The 19,682-nt window shown below is 40.1% G+C and overlaps 2 protein-coding genes across 2 annotated transcripts; one reads left to right on the top strand and one right to left on the bottom strand.

Moving 5' to 3' along the window:
- Nucleotides 1–1,816: 1,816 nt before the first annotated feature.
- LOC142462873 (uncharacterized) lies at nucleotides 1,817–3,222 on the bottom strand. The gene is made up of 2 exons (XM_075565088.1): nucleotides 3,151–3,222; nucleotides 1,817–2,787 (listed from the first exon to the last, which is right to left on the bottom strand). The coding sequence occupies exons 1-2, from the start codon at nucleotides 3,197–3,199 to the stop codon at nucleotides 1,817–1,819; spliced, it is 1,020 nt and encodes a 339-aa protein (XP_075421203.1). The 5' UTR covers nucleotides 3,200–3,222.
- Nucleotides 3,223–9,896: 6,674 nt separating this feature from the next.
- On the top strand, nucleotides 9,897–18,246 carry ANKS4B (ankyrin repeat and sterile alpha motif domain containing 4B). The gene is made up of 2 exons (XM_075565986.1): nucleotides 9,897–10,122; nucleotides 16,362–18,246. Exons 1-2 carry the CDS (start codon nucleotides 9,959–9,961, stop codon nucleotides 17,437–17,439), a joined length of 1,242 nt encoding a protein of 413 aa, XP_075422101.1. The 5' UTR covers nucleotides 9,897–9,958; the 3' UTR covers nucleotides 17,440–18,246.
- The last annotated feature ends 1,436 nt before the right edge of the window (nucleotides 18,247–19,682 follow it).

Here is a 19,682-nt window from a genome sequence, read left to right as displayed (position 1 = left end):
TCAGGAATGGAGGCTGCAGATATTGCAGCACGTATCGATTCAAACGGATCAGTAGTAGCGGATACATTGCTATTGCCATTAGGAATAAATATGCCTTTCACGACAATATAAGTGCCGTCTTTCAGGATAAATTGTTTTTCCGGGGCAATCTTCCAGAAACCATAGGTGTGTTGTAGCTTATCCTGGTCACGTTCAAAAAAGTCATTACTTGATAAAGTGAATCTTATTGAGGAATTAAAATTCCGTGCATGCTTACGGTCTTGGTAATAAGGATATTTTGCTCGAATGAAATCATCGATTTGGCGTGTGCTTGCTTTCTGTCCGCGACTGTTCAAGATGGCTTCACAGATCATGTACTTATACCCTAAAAGGGGATTAATATTGTTAACGAATTCATCAGCCATGTCTGAGTAGCACAAAAGCTGTGTGCAGGTCTGTGTTATTTGCTCATCAAAATGAATGTGCTGAATGGCTAACAAACTCCTGTTTTTCCTTGTCAAGGTCAACAAAAGTAACTACTTTGACTCCTTATTTCAAACGCCAATTGGATTTGTTTGTCTAATTGGGTTAACAGTTGTGGTTCGTGATATGGGACTGTGGGAGAAACATTTCTCCTTCTTTTATCTCGTTTGTGAAAAACATCCCTAGACTGTGAATGCGTTCACATAGTGTTTTTTTGAAAACTAACAAAGACCAGTGTGTGAAAATATTTCTTAGCCAGGCATATCAGTAAAAACACACCTGCAAAAATAAATGTTTTTTCCCCGCTTACATTTCTGTGTGTATGTGAAAGTCTGGTTAACTCCCTGTCTGCATGAGTTTAAATACGTGTGTATATATATATATATATATATATATATATATATATATATATATATATAAATATATCTCTTATAAAAATATATATATATTTATATATAATATTTTTTTTTTTTTTATATTGCAGGAGTACACACAACATTGATGGCATTAAGTATACCTTGTATGAAACCTATTTAAATGGTGAGAAACATGATTGAATTAAGTAATAAACATTTGTTTAAGCACAATACTGTTAGAGTCTCATACTTAGGATATTTCTCAAACATTAGGCCTGTATTATTAAAATAGTGTTTTCACAAGGAAGCATGAAGTGTATTAGTTTGTGTATACCAGTTTATATAGTACTATATATATATATATATATATATATATATATATATATATATATATATATATATATATATATATATATATATACATATATATATACACACTCACACACTCACACACTCACACACTCACACTCACACTCACTCAGTGTGTGTGTGTGTGTGTGTGTGTGTGTGTGTGTGTATATATATATTATTATACATTCTGAGATGTTATAGAAACGAACACACAACTGATTAAAGGACAAAATTACAATGGCCAAGCAAGGCAAAGGTAAGTAATAATTTACACATAATCCTGCTGTACACGTACAAGAAAGATGTTTGCACTTACTTAGGTGTTTTAATAATTGCATGTGACTAATATGCATATGCAATTCTTACATCAATTAACACACCCAAATGCAATGTTTTGCTGCAAAGTCAATGGCAGCTTCTCTAAACTTAGCAACTGGCTCCTGGTGGACCATTACTGAACAGACGATTACAACATAAATATTTATAACACAATTAATTATGAGTGTTAACATTTCCAAAACTTCACGTGTACAAGAACATAGTTGAAAGTTTGGAAACAACACAGTCTTCAGCATACATACAATAGTAATTAGATAATCTGAAGTCAACAAAACAAGGCCAAAGACATATTTTCTGAATTATAACATTTATTTTTTTTGTTCCTTTTGCGAGCGAGTAACAGGCCTGCTTGTTGTCTCTTGAATTTTCCTTTTTCTTTTGCCACCAACTTTAGGCACAACAGAGCCACTTTGAGTGGCCTCTGGCACTTCACGGGCAGGGCTTGTGGCCAGTGACTGTTCACCTACGGGGCTTGTGGCCAGTGACTCACCTACAGGGCTTGTGGCCAGTGACTCACCTACAGGGCTTTTGGGCAGCGACTCACCTACAGGGCTTTTGGGCAGCGATTCACCTACAGGGCTTTTGGGCAGCGACTCACCTACAGGGCTTTTGGGTAGTGACTGTTCACGGACAGGGCTTGTGCCCAGTGACACATGTGAGCAAGTTGGTAGACACTGCACAAGTGATGGTTGGTCTGTTTCATGTGTGTCTTGTTTTGTTTTTGTCGCCTCCTTTGTAGGTGTCTGCTGCTGAATTTGTACAGATGGCAGCGGTAGGATGTCATCAGGAACCTGCACAGCAATGTCTGCTACTTGACCGGTAACATTTGGGCCTGGTGAATGAATATCAGATGAATGTGGTGAAAACTGACCTGCATGAACAGATCCTGGCTGGGAGGTGTTGAATTGTGGTACATTAGTCATTCTCCAGTAATTAGCTTGTGTTTGCTGAACAACTAATGCTTCGAATGAGGTGTTGATTTTTTGCAACTGTTTAGGCACTTCAATGAAGACTCTGTGGAGATGTGCCAATTGTGATACTGTTTCTTCCTGCAGTCCAATCATCCTTTCCAGCACTGTCATCATGTCTGAATGGCGACGATTTTCTGCGTCCACTATTTTTCCCTCTGAAGCTACAATTGCATCATATGTGGAAGTTGATGGACGATTTGGCGGTACAACAGTTTCTATTGGCACCTCTTCATGGTCACATGATTGTATTTCAGTCTCTTCTGTGGCGTCATCCTCATCATACTCATCATCCTCATCACCATGATGTTCTAAAAAGAAATGTACACATTATTAAATGGCATGTTAATGTATGCTGTGTTACTATGTAATTGTACTGTGTCCTAAGTAACACCTAACATGTTAGCATACGTTTTATAACCTCATTAAAAACTACCTTGACTTACGAATAATGTTTGGACTCAGTATGAAATATGAATGAATGAAAAGTTGCTCTAAACTCAGAAGTCCTACATGATAATTAACATCACTAACACAATACATGTTGCCTTACACTTAATTTTCACTGACACTAAGTAATCCTATTTAAAGAAGATGTGCAAAACAAATAATGCACATGACAACATAACATATAGAAGAGCACATATTATATGGCCAGCAAATGATACACTCACCTTCTAGTAGTGTTGAGCTGGCTGACCCAGGTGAAGACACTTGTTCCATCTCAGGTGACACATGTCCTCCAGGGGCAACTATATATAACAATAACATAAGTTTTACATTTACATGTGTAAATATTGAACAAACACTTATTGTATGTTCTGTATTTATGATTAACTAACAACATCAGTTCCTTAACCGAAAATGTGTGTGAAAGTGAACATAAATAGTTGTAATAACACTGTACATGCCTGTGTACTTAGAATTTTTGAGTTCCCTAACATACAACATACTATGTTGCTGCAGTAATGCGTGAGGATAAATAGATTAAATGAGTACATAAAAATCATATGTTGTGTAGTGATATCAGTATCATAATGTACATAACTATCATGAGATGACCATTCACAATGGTTATCATGAAGGTGGTCATATTGCAAAAAGTGTTGTTTTTGGTAGAGGATATGTGTGGTACATTAATCGAAGATGTGGCACACCTGAATGTGGCTGTGACTCAACAAGACAACACATGCAGTGTGTGATAATGTGTCTTTCATAGTAGTTCAACTATAGATATGAGTGAACTAATGTGTGACGTACGCTTTGATAAGTAATGAGTTGTTGGGGCATTTAGTAGCTAGAGTTAAGCTTTCAAATGAGTGTGATTAACTTCAGTTGTGCTATTCAGGTTGTAAGAAAGGTATTCCCTTCCCCAAAAAGCCTAATCAGCCACACCTTTCAATGACTTGAAACAGGTGCAAATGGTGTGAACTAAGTTGACCGTGAAATGAGGCTGTAATTAGTGTGTGTGCTGAACCCCACCCCCTCTGTTGAAGTGTATGCTGTGATGAGATATTAATTGCAGCTGCTTTAACACAATGGTAGATGAGCTAAGTAGTCATCTGCAGTGTTTAAGTTATGAAAACAATGACATAACATATGATACGTGTGCCTCATTATGCTGTCTGTATATGACATAAAGCAAAAATGGACCTTTTCATAAGCAACTATAGATGTGTTAGTGCCAGTGATGTTTGTAGGCCGTTACATGCAATTTCTTTGATGCATGCTTAAAATAGGCAGTAATGTCATGTTTGTCGGAGTAAAATCAATAAAATACACAATAATATGATACATATTTCTGTTCTGTACCTGTAGCTACTAATAATTTCTCATGAACATGTGTTACACATGTGTACTACCCTGTTGTTCCCCATCTTCGCCCACCATCAATTGCTTCCACTGCAGCTATGCATTTTGGGAATTCACATGTAAATGAGCACGCAATGGCACGTGCTATATTAGTTACTGCTTTTAGTAGGACTACTACATATATGTCTATTTTGAGATATATATATACAGAATCAGACATATACATATATAGATGCAGGTATGCTTATATTGTGAAGACAGTATAAAAAGCAGTGTAAATATGCAAAATAACTGTAAGCAACGACACGCCTAGTACAGTAATATTTATCACCTGCTGGAAATTGTGACGGATAAATTCCAATGTCACGGTCACCAGCCAAGCCTTCCACGACGACGGTAAGTAATTTTGGCCGAAGCAGCTCCTCCAATGGAGTCAATATGAGACGTTGTGGTGTGGGCCCACCTCCAGTGCCAGTAGCATGCACGCGTTGGTCTTGTATTTTCTTTTTCAATTTGGACCTAATATCATCAAATCTTTTCCGACAATGATACTTGTCCCTGACACTATTCCCACAGGCATTGACACCAATGACTATTGTGTCCCACATTTCTTTTTTGCTTGCTGCACTTGTCCGCCCTTGAAAAACATATAAAAGATATGAGGTAAATTAATAATAATATAAGCACCAGTTTCCTACACTGCTAGCTGTTCCAAGAGATAGCAAACATGCTGTTTTATGTGTAATATGTGCAGCACATGAGCATTCACTACTAAACCTATACATGTAAGCAAGGTTGCATTCATATTGTATGCAGTTCTGGCAAATTGACCGCCTGTGTTTATTTGTCCTTGTAAGGCATGATAAAAAGCTGTGTTTCCACACTAATGAACATAGAAAGATATTGTGTACCCATATTTGCATATGAACAAAACTCAGATGACCTAGGATCACATGTATTTGAATAATAAATGTAAAGTTACACTTACCTACTAAATGTCCATAGAGACTGTCATAGTGCTCCAGAATGCCAGTGACAAGAGCCCTATTTTCCTGGTCATTGAAGCGAGGATTACGTGGCTTCTCCACACGTTTTTTCCGAGCAGGTTTAGGGTCAGAGCTTGGCTGGTGCTGACTGGACTCTCCTTCTTCCAATGGAAGAGCCTCCAAAAGCTGGCCACCAGCAAGCACGCCACCACCAGACACCCCATCAGCAACTGCGCCACCAGCAGCACTCCCAGCACCAGCACTCCCACTCCTGGCACCAGCACTCACACTCCTAGCACCAGCACTCCCACTCCTAGCAACAGCACTCCCACTCCCAGCAACAGCACTCCCACTCCCAGCAACAGCACTCCCACTCCCAGCAACACCACTCGGTGCACCAGCAACATCACTCCCCTGAACAGTACGTTCACTCCGACGCGTACTCCCACGAGTAGCACTCCCACTCCCACCAGCATCACTCTTCCCACGCTTTGCGGGCATACTTCCAGCACTCACAAAAAACAGACAAGAAATGTACAGGCAATCACACGACCCACTTCCACATATAAAACAAGACAAAGATGTAAACAAAACAACAAAGGACAAAGCTCACCCAATACACAACAAGTCTCTCAGTCAATATGCAAATCTTCAATCGTCCAGCTCTGTGCGTCTCTCTCTCTCTCTCACTCCCAACAACACAGAGAATGATTAGCAGTACACGTTGCCTTTAAATATGGCGCGCAATCAAAAACATGCTTGTTTCGCCTGATTCAGCAAGATTTGTGATTGTGCAACCTAACAGCACCCCGCCACGCACGCCGATACACCTGTGTGTGATCGGCTCATCATCGTGAGAGTGGGCGGATTTGTTTTCTGGTTGATTTTGAATGTATTCGGCACTTACTGCATACGGAGAGGGAAAAACGCCAATAACATGACTAATCGATAAGCTTGCCGATTTCACATAATCGTCGCTTACTGCATGAGGCCCATAGTACAATATGAGAAAGTTTGGGCACAGTGGCCTTATAATTAAAGAGATTAAAAATGAGATATGGATGCTTCAGTTGGACTCTGCATTAGACCACTAACCCCTCTAAGGGGGAGTTCATGTCTACTCAGGGTCTTTTGACAAGGTGGAGGGGAGGATAACTACACCCCTTCCCTTAGCTCTCCCCGTTCCTATCCCCTCTCCCCCCTCTTCTTCTGTTCTTCTCTCTTCTCCCCCTCTCTCTCTCTGCCTATCCTTTACAGTACTAATATAAGGGGTTGGATCTAAGATCCTCCTAAAACTGTTAATTCTCCCGGACGGGATCTACATAGTAGAATCTAAATGCATAGGAGGTTACAAAATACTAGGGGCAGATCGCCTCTTCTCGATCAATCAACCTTGAGATGCTTCGGGTTGTTCACTTTTAAATGTATATGTTAATTAAGTTTACTGTCTATAAACAACCATGTGATGTGAATGTACCCCTGTCAGAAAACAATAAAAATGTTTGAAATAAATGTAAGTGGTAAGCAGCTCTTAGGTGGGGTAAAAAAAAAATCGCAATTCTCATTTAGCTTTAGGCTACAATTATACCAGAAACTGCAGAGCAACCCAGTGACGTCATCGTAGCGACATCTTTGTTGAGTTTTGTATCATTACACGTTGCAATTTCACGTTTTGATTAAATAATATGTACATGTACCTCTTTGTCAAACCCCTGTTATAGGTTTTCAAGCTGGCTGAGCCTTCAAATACAATGCAGGGGGGGGGGGGGAATCTATAGGCTGTACATACAAACTGCCCATTCTAATCAATAACTGAAACGATGGCAATTATCCCCCATAGGTTTATATTATTTTCCAGATTCTGATGCCTTCTTTATAGCAATGGGTTTCTGGGTCTGAATTATTTTCCTTCTTTGTTTTTCTTTCTGTAATTAATATATGTGTTAAATTATTTGGAAGCAAAATCGTTCCTTCCTAGGGAGCAAAGCGCTGCCGATTTTATTTAATTATTTATTTTAAATCCCCAAAAACCTACAAATTGCAAGCACCACATAAGTTGTACTGCTACATTATGAAGAAGAAATGTTACATACAATGTTGACTGGTTAAATAAGTTTCAGAGGGGACATTAAAGAAGCAATCCATGCAATATCCTATGTGTTTTTTGATTTTTTTTTTAAATATATCAGTTCTGTAGTATTAGATAATACTTATTGCACAATTTTTTTTTATTCAACTCTAAATTCCATTTTTTATGCGTTTTAATACACTGAGCATCCTTTGATGTCTGTAGCAGGTTTTATCCCACCTCCCTAGCAGTGCAAGATCTTTGCAACACTTTCCTGTGTGTGATCATTTGTTGCCAATATTCCCAGCAGTTTGAGCTGCAAACTGCAACAATAGACAATGTTACCTTAGTAATATAAGGATACATTGTAGTTGCTGAGTTACACTGACTGTAGGATTGATTGAAACTGGCCACCTACAGAGGAAGGGATTCCCCTCTGTGCCCCGCAATGTGCCGGCAGGGGGGGAGAGCCGCCCCCGGGCTATAGCTACGAATGTAGAATTATACATTGTCACATTCTTTACATATAAAAATAATACGGAAAAAAAAGGAGGAAAGTAGTATTGCTGCATTAATATAACTGACAGGACAGTCAGAGTAATTGATTATTGTGCAGTAGGGGGAGTTAAAGGCTGCAGATATGTATATGGAAAAACCGTAAAGAAAAATAATGCAACATATTAGAAGTGCCTATTAGAAGTGACATTCTTAGCCTCATTTCAACAGGCTCGATAAGCACAGAATGAGATGTACTGACCACATGCTGCTACGCGGAAACCTGAAGCAAATCCAAGCACACAGAGAGAAGCCAAAGTGTAGCGCTCTGCCAATAAATTAATTTGCTAAAGCCTCCTTATACTTTAAATTAAATGTATTATTAATGGAACTCAAAAACTGTCTTTTATCTCAATTTTAATTACAAGCTCTAATTAAATCCTTCAATCCAGACAGCAGTTCTGGCATCATTAAAACATGATCGGTAATGACAGCAACTCTTTTGAGACATGGCTCTAAAGGCAATAAGGCAGTTTGGGAGTCTGCTTATCCGAACATCCGTGCCATGGTAATTATCTAATGGTATCCAAACGTCTGCAGTCCAAAACATAATTAAACTCACGAGCAAGGAAACAGAAAAAATGTAGATGACGTGAGCAAATAAAAAAACAGATCTGGCACATTTTCTATATCAAAATATATCAGGATATCTCATGAGTTTATTAAAATCCAGTGTACCCGTTGAAAGAGACACAAAATGTCAAAACAAGTATCTTTAATACATCTTTTGGCAGGTGGGAAAGATTTTATCTTATATAAATGTTCAAGAGGACTCAATGGAGGAGAGGGAGTAAGGAGTATGATACCTTTTATTGGCCCACCAAGTAGTGGATACTGTATGTTACAAGCTTTCCAACCTCCCATGGTCAGGGTCTACCTGATGAAGGACCCTGGGAGGTGGGAAAGCTTGTAACATTTCAACTACTTGTTGGTCCAATAAAAGGTATCATACCCCCTCCTCTCCCTCCTTTGCTACTACATGGAAGAAAGACCAACATAGCTCCCCACCCTTCTTTGCTTACGTAAGGAATCAGAACGCCAAAGTTTTTCTCTGCAATATTGTTTCCAATAGATAAAGCCAGAATCCCTACACCCACTTTTGAAGCCATAAGAAGCAGCCCCACCTATACAACTGTTTCTTCTAACTTTTCTTTAACTGCATTGGAAACTCGGGGTCCTCTGGTGCGCAAAATCGGCACCAATCAAAATGGTCCTACAGGCCAATTGGAAGCCACAATGCCATCCGTTGCGGCTTCTGATTGGACGACCTTTTAAATGTCCAAGCAGAATACAGGTGGCTACACTGTCCATGGTGCTGAAATTAACACCGTTTAGCTTCCCCAGAAACCCCAGTTCTCATCGTGTAAAAAAAAAAAAAAACTTTTTTTTAATGGAACAACTTGATTATTACTAGTGAGAACTAGTTACCGATGCAGGAAAAGAGATGAAGTGCTTTTAAATGAATGGGTCCAAAATCTACTCCAGTACAGCATATGAAAATTCCTATGTCAGCTCTTCTTGGGCAAGTCCCTTTATTGCCCTGTGCCTCAGAAACCAAACTGTAGATTGTAAACTCATTTAGGCAGGAACTGTTCTTGTAGAATTCTATGTATAATGCTGCATTTTGTAAAGTGCTTTGAGTCCCACTGGGAGAAAAGTACTATATTAAATAGTTATTATACTGTATATGTATATTTTTCTTGCAAGAACTCCTGATAATTAGAAGCTTTTAGCAGACAAGAAATATAACAGTTACATGGATCAGTGTACTTGCTAATCTCAGGGAATGGAGGACTTTGAAACCATTCCCTTATCTTAAAGCAGATGATTCAATGAAAGGCTTGTCTCTTATTGCTGTACATGTCCTGCAGTTGCTAAGGTCCACTCCCCTGTTTAAAGCAATTTACAGGGACTTTGTACCCAATCCTTCTGCACTGAACATGACATTTCAGCCTGCAATAATTAACTAACCATGTTTATGCTGGTGGTTTAGTAATATATTTCCAGAGCAGCCTCAGGACGCGCAAGGTCTCACACTTTTAGGTCAGGCAGACGAGGAAAATGTCCACCAGGTACCACCAGGCCGCTGTTGATGGCTATGACGACATATTGAAAGAAGCCACCAAAAAAGACCTTAACACCACAGATGGGGATGGAATGACTCCCACTCTTTTGGCAGCTTACCATGGACACCTGGAAGTCCTTGAGCTTGTGTGTCAGAGGGGGTAAGTAGATACAGATGTCTTACCAGCCATTAGAGTTGCTGAAGGCCCCGAATTTGTAGGCATCGGGTGGAATATTGTATGTGGTTTCAAGAGACTATCGCTAGGATTCGGCAAGTTCCGGTAAGTGGTGCTGAAGCTCGATCCCGTGTTAAATCCCATTGATGGCAGTTAGTGCGGGATAAAGCTTCCATACCCTTTATTTTAGAAGGTTTAATGTTATATATACGTACTCTAAAAACAGAAAGAGAGAGTCTTTGAAAAAAAATAATAATAACTTAGTCAATCAACGTTTTGGTCCAATTACAGCACCTTTCTCAAGATAATTGGACTGAAATGCTAATAGACTAAATACATCACTTTATTTCTTTAAAAGTACCTGTGAGCGCTTAGTTTATATTTCCTATGATTATGAGTTGCTCATAGTTGCGGCAGGGAGAGAGGCGACGCACACCAGCCCTGGTAAACTGCTGGTACGCTGCATATTTGCCAAACGGAGCCTGGGAATGCCCCCAAAGTCTGCAATTTGACCGGATGACCTACATCAGTCCTGGAATCTGCTGAGACGCTGCTCCTTCACCAACGGAGCCTGGGACTGCCCCAAGAGCTTGCAGTTAGACCGGATGGTGGTGATTATTATCACATATGCTTGATTTTATTGTACTTCTTGTAAGTGCGTTTTTTACCCCTCCCTCCCCCCTCCCCCTCATTAAATATACTTTTATACGCTATGGGCGTGCGCTCTCTCCTCTCTTTTCTTTTTTATATATATATATGCACACATAAATATTTATTTATTTTAACAAAACACACTCTGTTTTTAAAGCGCATATATATCATGAAACTTTCTTAAATTTTTGTGGTACTCTGGGATCAGATGCATAGTAAGGAACCCCAACCCTCTCTAATAGCGCGTCTGAGATCAGATGCATTGTAAGGAACCCCAACCCTCTCTAATAGCGCGTCTGAGACATTCTTCTGTATTTGGGAAATTGCAGGGAACCCCTTAGGGATGTCTGGGGAACCCAAGGGCCCCAAGCTTAGTGAATCCAGGCGACCGTGAGCTAGGTGTTCATTACCACTGTGTCCAGCCCGACCCGATGCTGGTTCTCCATGGACATCCTCTATCATCAGAAAGTTATCTATCTGCTTGGTTGAAAAGTTGGTAACCATTGCAACCATTTAACCATTTTCCTTCTTCTCAACTATGACCCTTTAGCTACCAGAGACCAGCAGCACATTGCTTTGCCCCTTTGGCAGGAAAAGGGTTAAAATAAAAATACAGCCTTTTAATGGACAGTCCTATATAGCCAGGAAAGGGGGGGGGGGGATTTACATGTATTTTTCCTTTTTGTCCTGGTCTCACCTCTATGCGAAATCATTTTTCTGTTTTAGAGACAATTGGATATAAAACCGTTTTCTCTGTAGCCTGTTAAAGATAGACACCAGGGTGATTTTCTACGACCTGCTGAATGACTCAACCCACTATCAGAAATAGTTGGGTTTTTTTTGCTGCATTATTTCCCCATGTATTAGCTCCCAAGTAGCGCAACATGGTACCGAATACATTTTATACTCTGTGGGGTTATTGAGCTTTTCGCTGTTGAGCGGAAATTTGCAATAAATGTTCCTAACTAAAATGGATAAGAAGCAAAAGTTGACACGGTGTGCTCATTTGCATGTCATTTCCCAGAATCCCTGGCTGCAGTGGAAGCACTGTCTGCTAAGAGAGAATAGGGAAAGGCAGGGCTGCAGATGTCTGAATGTGCTCACAAGTGATTGTTTTTATTTACTGCAAAGGGGAGCAACGAGTTAACCACAAGGTGTACACAGTGTAAAGCGAATGAACATGCGTGTGATGCATTCCCTGCCGATATTAACATGGATGAGAAATTAGAATCAAACTCAGCTCAAGATGTAAGTTTCCAACAGTGACTATCAGTGCTGAACAGAACTGCGGCATTCCCCACCTGCAAATGTGTGACAAGGATCATTGCATTTTAGCTGCAGGCACTAAGTAACACACACTGTGCGTAGGAATACCTCCTGTAACAGTAATTGAGTCCCATAAATCAACTCCGTTATACTGTGACCTAATATCTCGTAATCATGGGTAGGACACGGAAATGAATTGTTTATGACATTTGTAATGCAGTGACAGAGCAGTGGGGTGTACGGGGTGTGTTTCTTACACTGTGCAGTGACTGCTTTTCTACATTCCTCACTGCTATAACCAGTGGCCCAACACTTTACTAACTGTACATTGGGAAGCATTGATACGTTTTCATATATGGGCATAGAGCAGGTGCCAGTTCCAGTCAGAGGGGGCAACAGGATGGAATCCTTGGACAAAAGAGAATTGTATTGGATTTTCGCTTTGAAAACCAGAATACCTGATAGCCTTAACTCTGATTGGGATCTGGCACCATATCTGTGCTAATTGTTAACAAGCATATTGATGTTTAAATGTAATGCTCAGAACCAATGTTTAGAAATTAAATGGATCCCCTGACTCTCTCTATATATTTATGGAAGGATAATTTAAGGTATTATTCAGAACTATAGCTACAAAACTGGGGTTATTGTTCATGATCAGGACTTATAGATATTATTATAATGTTCTATTCTATCTGAATTCCCCATTCCTAAAAGTACATCTTTACATCTCTGTATTTACAATTATTGTCGACACTTAAACATTTTATATTATGTATCTCTTTGAATTAATTGTTTCGCTTAAGGGACTTTCTCTCAACTTCCATTAAAAAAGCTTAAAAAAGCTTAAGAAATGATTAATCATTTATTATCATAAATATGCATATAAATATTAATATTTACATTCAATTGGTATACTGAATCATTGGATTCAGTTTTCATCTCCCTAGTATAAAGCTGATTATACAATTCTTTTCTAGTTAAGTGGATATTCTTGAAGATGATTATTATAAAAAATTGAACATAAAGAGATTCAAGTTTACACATACCAACATGAAAATTGTCCATCCACTTGTTAGATAATTCCTTTACTTTTATTAGAGATTTTCATTGTTTTATGAGATTTCTTTTTAACTTTGTATCTGTTTTTGTGTGTTTCTCTAGTACTGAATGTGGTATCTAGTGTTCTTATGTACTTTTTTCATTGGTATAACGTTTTTAACTTTTTCATTGCTTTTGTCAATAAAGTTGTGTAATTTGTAAAAAACGTGCTGACGTCACTACGCATGCGTCACTCCGGAGGAGTTTCAGGAAGTGAACTGCGAATGGACGACAGCACGTTTTCAAGGGGTATTAAAGCAGACTGGTGAGTATACTCAATAGACACCTTGATAAAGCGCTCACGCTCGAAACGCGTTGGTGGGGGTCCCTTGTACCCCATAATGCAGCTGTATTTGTTTGCTGGGTCCATTAAATAACTTTTTTTAGGGTCAAAGCTCTCCTTGACTTATTTATACATTTTTTTGTTTTTCCTGAGCAACGGTGCTTGCTTTTTCTTTGTCTTCATGCTCACTGCTATAACCAGGGCACTTTCCAATTTAATCCCATCCTAAATATCCCAAAAGGTCATCAGGATACTAAAACTACAAGGGGATTTACAGGTACCGCACATAACGTGACATTTCTTTGCTTTGACTCTATTACTGCAAACCATGATGTTATTTTAACACTGTTTTAAGGGCACGGTTCTCAAAGGGAAATTATTTATTTTACCTAAAGGTCTCTTGTAAGATCTGCCTTTGCAAGTGTAATATTAATGTCCTTTAGCACCGGATAACAAATGTGTCCTATTATTTTGCCTTGAGGCAGAAAAAAAAGAGAATTGGCTAATTTGTCTAATGTTCTATGGCTGAATAAACCTGTTATTAACCCTTTTCAGTCTGCTGCCTAGGTGTCACATTTTACTCCTCACTCATATTCTCCTCTCATATTCACAATGTAGCTAAAACCTGTCGTTTTTCCTCCGTAACATTGCAGAGATATGCCCTTTCATCTGTCGCTCTACTGCTAAAACTCTAATGCAGACCCTCATTCTCTCCCGCCTCGACTATTGTAACCTTCTGCTGTCCGTCCTTCCTGTCTCTCACCTGTCTCCCCTTCAATGTATCCTAAACGCAGATGCTAGAATCACTTCTCTCCTTCTCTGTCTCAGCGTCTCTCCTGCTGAAATCCCTCTCCTGACTTCCTATCAAATTCCTCGCTTTTTAAGGCTATACACTCCCCTGCTCCTCCTTACATTTAAGCCCTAATTTCTCGCTATACGCCATCCCGACTCTTACGTTCTGCTCAAGGATGTCTTCTCTCTACCCCTTTTGTATCTAAAGCCCTCTCCCGTCTTAAACCTTTCTAACTGACTGCCCCACACCTTTGGAATGCCCTTCCCCTCAATACCCGAGTAGCACCCCCATAAAAATACCTTTAAGACCCATCTTAAAACACACCTCTTTAACGAAGCAAAAAGGTATCTCCGCTGGGTGATACTTTACACCTCATACTGTACATCGACCTTGGCCCCCTGCAGACGCACTTACCAGAACACCCTCCTACTGTCTCTGTACGTTCTTCCTACTTACCACTTAGATTGTAAGCTCTTCGGGGCAGGGACTCCTTTACCTAACGTTACTTTTATGTCTGAAGCACTTATTCCCCCTATATGTTATATTATTATGTCACGTGTATTTCTGCTGTGACGCGCTATGTACATAAGTGGCGCTATATAAATAAAGATATACATACGTATTACATCACAACCAATATAAATGTAGGGCACACACAAAATGATAAAAAAAAGGTTATTTAGCATTTATTTAGACATAATACCAGATGGTCCAACATTTTCGATGCGGCAGCATTTCGTGGTCTGCAGAATGGAAAACTTTATTCACGTTGCCTCCATATGCACAGACAATGGCTCTTTCTTTTAACAGGTCAAATCACGAATTAATACCGTCTTAAAATAATACGGTCGATGACGTGACTCTTGGCGCTGGTGGAGGGCTTGTCACTCGTGTGGCAATGTAATCAACACGTTGCTTCAATACAAATACATTATTATCTTAAGCATATTAGAGAGAAGGAATGGATTAGATCAGGGGTGTGCAAACTGGGGGGCACGAGATTTTTTTTGGGGGGTGGGGCGCACGGCGGTTACAGAGGCCCCGCACTATTCCGTAAGGCCCCTCACTCTTCCCTAAGGCATTTTAATGCAATGCTGGGGTGACCGCGCGTGGCCTCTGTAACTCACTTACCTTGAGTCAGACGGCTTGGTGTGACGCGTCACCATGACAACGCGGCGGCAATTTATGCCGGGGGAGTCACGTGACATGATGTCACATGACCCTGCAGGGTCATTTTACGCTTGATACAAGTTGAAGGGGGGCGCGAGCAGTAGAGTAGGCTGGGGGGGCGGCAGGACAAATAGTTTGCGCACCCCTGGATTAGATGTGACAGTGCATTGTGAATACCAGTTCCAACCTGGGTAAGTAATTTTACACCCAACACCAAAACTAGATTGATAAAGTCTTTGGGACACACTATATTTAAAGAAGTCTGACCAAGTGTTGATTTTTTTTCCGGTTGATCAGTTTATCCTGGTGTAGAGAAGGTTTGTAGCAAAGAAAAAGTGCCCGGGCGCTCCCTCTGGATGAAATGTAATAAGACAATAAATATATAATAAAACGTAACGACCTTATAATCAATAAGGTTTGCAGCTGCTTCCAAAGTCTCTTCCTATGACTCAAAGAACCCCCCGTAGGACCTATCCAGGATAGGTCCTACGGGGGGTTCTTTGAGTCATAGGAAATAGGTCATACGGGGGGTTCTTTGAGTCATAGGAACAACCCGTGCTCCCCCCCATGTTCGCCTTTGTAGAGAAGGTTTGATCTGCCATGCTGACGGTAAATTGTGGCAACGTAGTTATACAATGCTTTAACAGGAAGTAATGCATTGAGAGTTACCTCTCATGTACAAGTATGTCCTGGGCAGAGTAGAGATGGGCGAATTCGCAGCGGATGGGCCAGTTCCTTTGGTCCTCGGATTTCTGCGCATCAATCTCTAAAAGGGCGATTTCGGGTTTTGCGGATTTTTAAAATTATTATTAGGAATACACTCCGTGGATGAATTTGTAGAATTCAAGGATTAAATTGTATTATTATTATAACAATACTGAATCGTCGAAGATCTGCATGGTATATCCCTATATGCCAGTTTGTCCCATATTTTAAACTGTGTAATGATTTGTCTTTCAGAGGTGGTCGAGATAAATGTGACATCTGGGGAAATACACCTCTCCATCATGCTGCTGTGAATGGACACGCTAACTGTGTGTCATTCCTGGTCAACTTTGGAGCCAACATATTTGCCTTGGATAACAAACACCGTACCCCACTGGATGTGGCCGCCATTAAAGAACGCACAGAGTGTGTCCAAATTCTGGATGGAGCAGCCAACAAACAAACAAGCATGAATCCTAAAAAGGTAGCTAGACTGAAGGAGCAAGCTGACAAAGATGCAGCGAGGAACATCAAGGAATGTGAGAAGCTTCAAGACAGACATCAGAGTCAGATGACCAAAAACTACAGCAAAAACCAGTTTGGGACAGTGAATTCTTCCAATGGAACTCTATCAGGCTCTGCTGGTGCTGGCTTATCTGCTCCATCTGCACTTGGCACTTTATCCAAGGGACTGAAGGACACATTTAAGTTGAAATTAAAACGGAAAGATAAAAACACACTAGATCGAGAAACCGGGAGCAATGTGATGTTTGCCAAAGACGAGAGCAGCAGTGCTAATCGTACTAAAGCCATGGATGTCTTCAATGAGAATGATGAAGATGACCTCAAGGAAGGAGACAATGAAACGAAGGAAAAGGACTCCATCTTCAATCGTCCTGGCCTTGGGAATATTGTCTTCAGGAGGAATTTAGCTGCGGGTGTTACCGCTGATTTTGAAGAAATAACCACGGTTCGAGATGATATAGGTTTCAAAGTACCCAGTGAGTTGTTTATAGACAGTGAGATGGACAATGGTAGTGAATTAGATGCTGAACATGAATACAATGTAGATTGGAATGAAGATGAAATTGAATGGGATGATGAAGGTGAAACTTCCCCTCTTCAGGTCTTCCTGGCAGCACATGGGTTAACAGAGTTATTTCTTCCACTTACGAGGGAAAAAATGGATTTGGATGCACTTTTGCTCTGTTCCAATGAAGACTTACAGAGCATCAACATACAACTTGGACCAAGAAAGAAGGTCCTTAATGCAGTAGATAAAAGAAAGCAGGCTTTGGACAGACCAGGAAAGACCATAGACACTAAACTTTGAAGCTAAAGTTTGTCATATTGTTCAATCCAATATATGTATATTTCACAAGTGTCTGTACATGTATGTATGTCCAGTCTCTCAATCTCCCTCAACCTTTGTGCTACCCTGTTGCACAGATGGAAAACGCCTAGGGAGTCCAAGAAAAATTGCTTATTCCGTTACTCCCCTCTGAATCGTATTACTTAAAAGTTCACAATTTAGAACTTGTACTTTATAACTATTAAATTCTACCAACTCCAGGCTGGTCATCTGAAATAACTTGCGATTCGCTTGGCTTGCGTACAGTATACGGTATGTGTGGGCAGTGCTAGTATTATTAACACGTTGCACTATAATCCAGCACTGAGCATAACAGACTCTTGCTATTGTCTTACATTTTTTTTTTTGGAAGGCTAGAGACCCAAGTAACCTTACTGTCTCACCCCAGTAATAATTCCTACCTTAGAGTCGTTGGGGGAGATGTATCAGTAAGGAAAGTGCGCGCAGAAGTTTGTTTTGATGCATTGCTCTATTTTCTGCAAATTGTTGCCAGAAACGTTTACGCCACCTTGGACCTGGCTGATTTTGTTACCGCTAATACAAGATAAAAAGGTGACGCGCTTAGTGCGTCATGCAACTTCTATGTACATTCCTCAAAGTGCAAACTCACACACATGGTGGAAAACCTTGAGCAGAGACCGTGATATATTGAATATGTGCCCAGTAAATAATTTCAATGGTATAGTAACAGATGTAAATAATGTACATGAATGATATAAACAGCCAATAAAAACTTATTTTCAGGCAATCTTGAATAAGCTGCAAATACATCATCGTCTTCCTTTTTTTCATTTGATTTTTTTTTTGTTGTTTTATTAAGATTTAAAACCTACCAGACTGCTGCATTTTGGGCGTTATTTATGATCAATGTCATTTGCACATTATTGAAATGCCACGTTTGATTAGTGCAGTCATGTGTATAAGATGTTAGTATGGGATAAAACAATGTATCTGTCTTGTATCATTTACAATACGGAATATCTGAATAGATGGGATGTAAAAAAAGAACAATAGGTGGTTTAACTGGAGTAGGATAGAAATACAATAAGATTAGGAGTGTTTAGCAGTTACTGCCCTCTAGAGAGAAGCTACAACTACATAAGCATCGTGGGGGCTACTTCTGCAAAACTGGAGCTAAACCAGGGCAAAATAATTGCACCCGTATCAAAGAAAAAAAAAATCCAGTTACTTTCCACTGGACTCCTTTCCTTTGGTAAATCTGGTGATGTTTTTCGCCCCTGTTTTGGTCCAGATGTACCGCTGGGAGACTTTGGTAAATAGACCCTTATGTATTAAAGACTCAGCTGCAAAACTGGGACAAAAATGCATCCCGCCAGGAATAAAACACAACACAAATCCCCTTGGTTTCTATGAGAATAGTTTTCCTTGATACATTTGGTGAGATATTTCTGCCCCAGCTTTGCAGTGGAGGAAACTGTAAGGGACTGTAAGCCATGGGCAGTAGGGCAGCGAGCCAGTTGGTTACCTTTGCATGCAAGAAGGTAGAGTACGCACAGTGCATGCTTTTATGACCACTGTGATTGCTAATTAGTATATCCCTTGCTTCTTTGATACACAAGGTAGGCAAAGAAGCTAGGCAAAGAAGCTGGGCAAAGAAGCTGGGCAAAGAAGCTAGGCAAAGAAGCTAGGCAAAGAAGCTAGGCATAGAAGCTAGGCATAGAAGCTAGGCATAGAAGCTAGGCATAGAAGCTAGGCATAGAAGCTAGGCATAGAAGCTATGCATAAAGCTAGACATAGAAGCTAGGCATAGAAGCTAGGTATAGAAGGTAGGCATAGAAGGTAGGTATAGAAGGTAGGTATAGAAGCTAGACAAAGAAGGTAGGTATAGAATGTAGGCAAAGAATGTAGGTATAAGTATAGAAGGTAGGTATAAAAGCTAGGCAAAGAAGGTAGGTATAGAAGGTAGCTATAGAAGGTAGGCATGGAAGGTAGGTATAGAAGGTATGCATAGAAGGTAGGTATAGAAGGTAGGCATGGAAGGTAGGTATAGAAGGTATGCATAGAAGGTAGGTATAGAAGGTAGGCATGGAAGGTTGGTATAGAAGGTAGGTATAGAATATAAGTATAGAAGGTAGGCATAGAAGGTAGGTATAGAAGCTAGGCAAAGAAGGTAGGTATAGAAGGCAGACACTTTGGCCACATTAACAAAAGAGCAAAAAACTCTGGTAGCCCCTTTGTGCATT

The sequence above is a fragment of the Ascaphus truei genome, chromosome 11, assembly GCF_040206685.1.
Source record: "Ascaphus truei isolate aAscTru1 chromosome 11, aAscTru1.hap1, whole genome shotgun sequence".
Taxonomy (NCBI): Eukaryota; Metazoa; Chordata; class Amphibia; order Anura; family Ascaphidae; genus Ascaphus; species Ascaphus truei.
Note: the sequence above shows the minus strand (reverse complement) of the source record. Positions and strands in the feature narration are given on the sequence as shown.

Excerpts from the sequence above, each read along its gene's own strand:
- LOC142462873 (XM_075565088.1), bottom strand. The coding sequence starts at position 3,199 with ATGGAACAAGTGTCTTCACCTGGGTCAGCCAGCTCAACACTACTAGAA. Across the intron at positions 2,788-3,150 it reads CAGCTCAACACTACTAGAAG|AACATCATGGTGATGAGGAT; the intron begins GTGAGTGTATCA and ends ATTTCTTTTTAG.
- ANKS4B (XM_075565986.1), top strand. The coding sequence starts at position 9,959 with ATGTCCACCAGGTACCACCAGGCCGCTGTTGATGGCTATGACGACATA. Across the intron at positions 10,123-16,361 it reads GAGCTTGTGTGTCAGAGGGG|AGGTGGTCGAGATAAATGTG; the intron begins GTAAGTAGATAC and ends TTTGTCTTTCAG.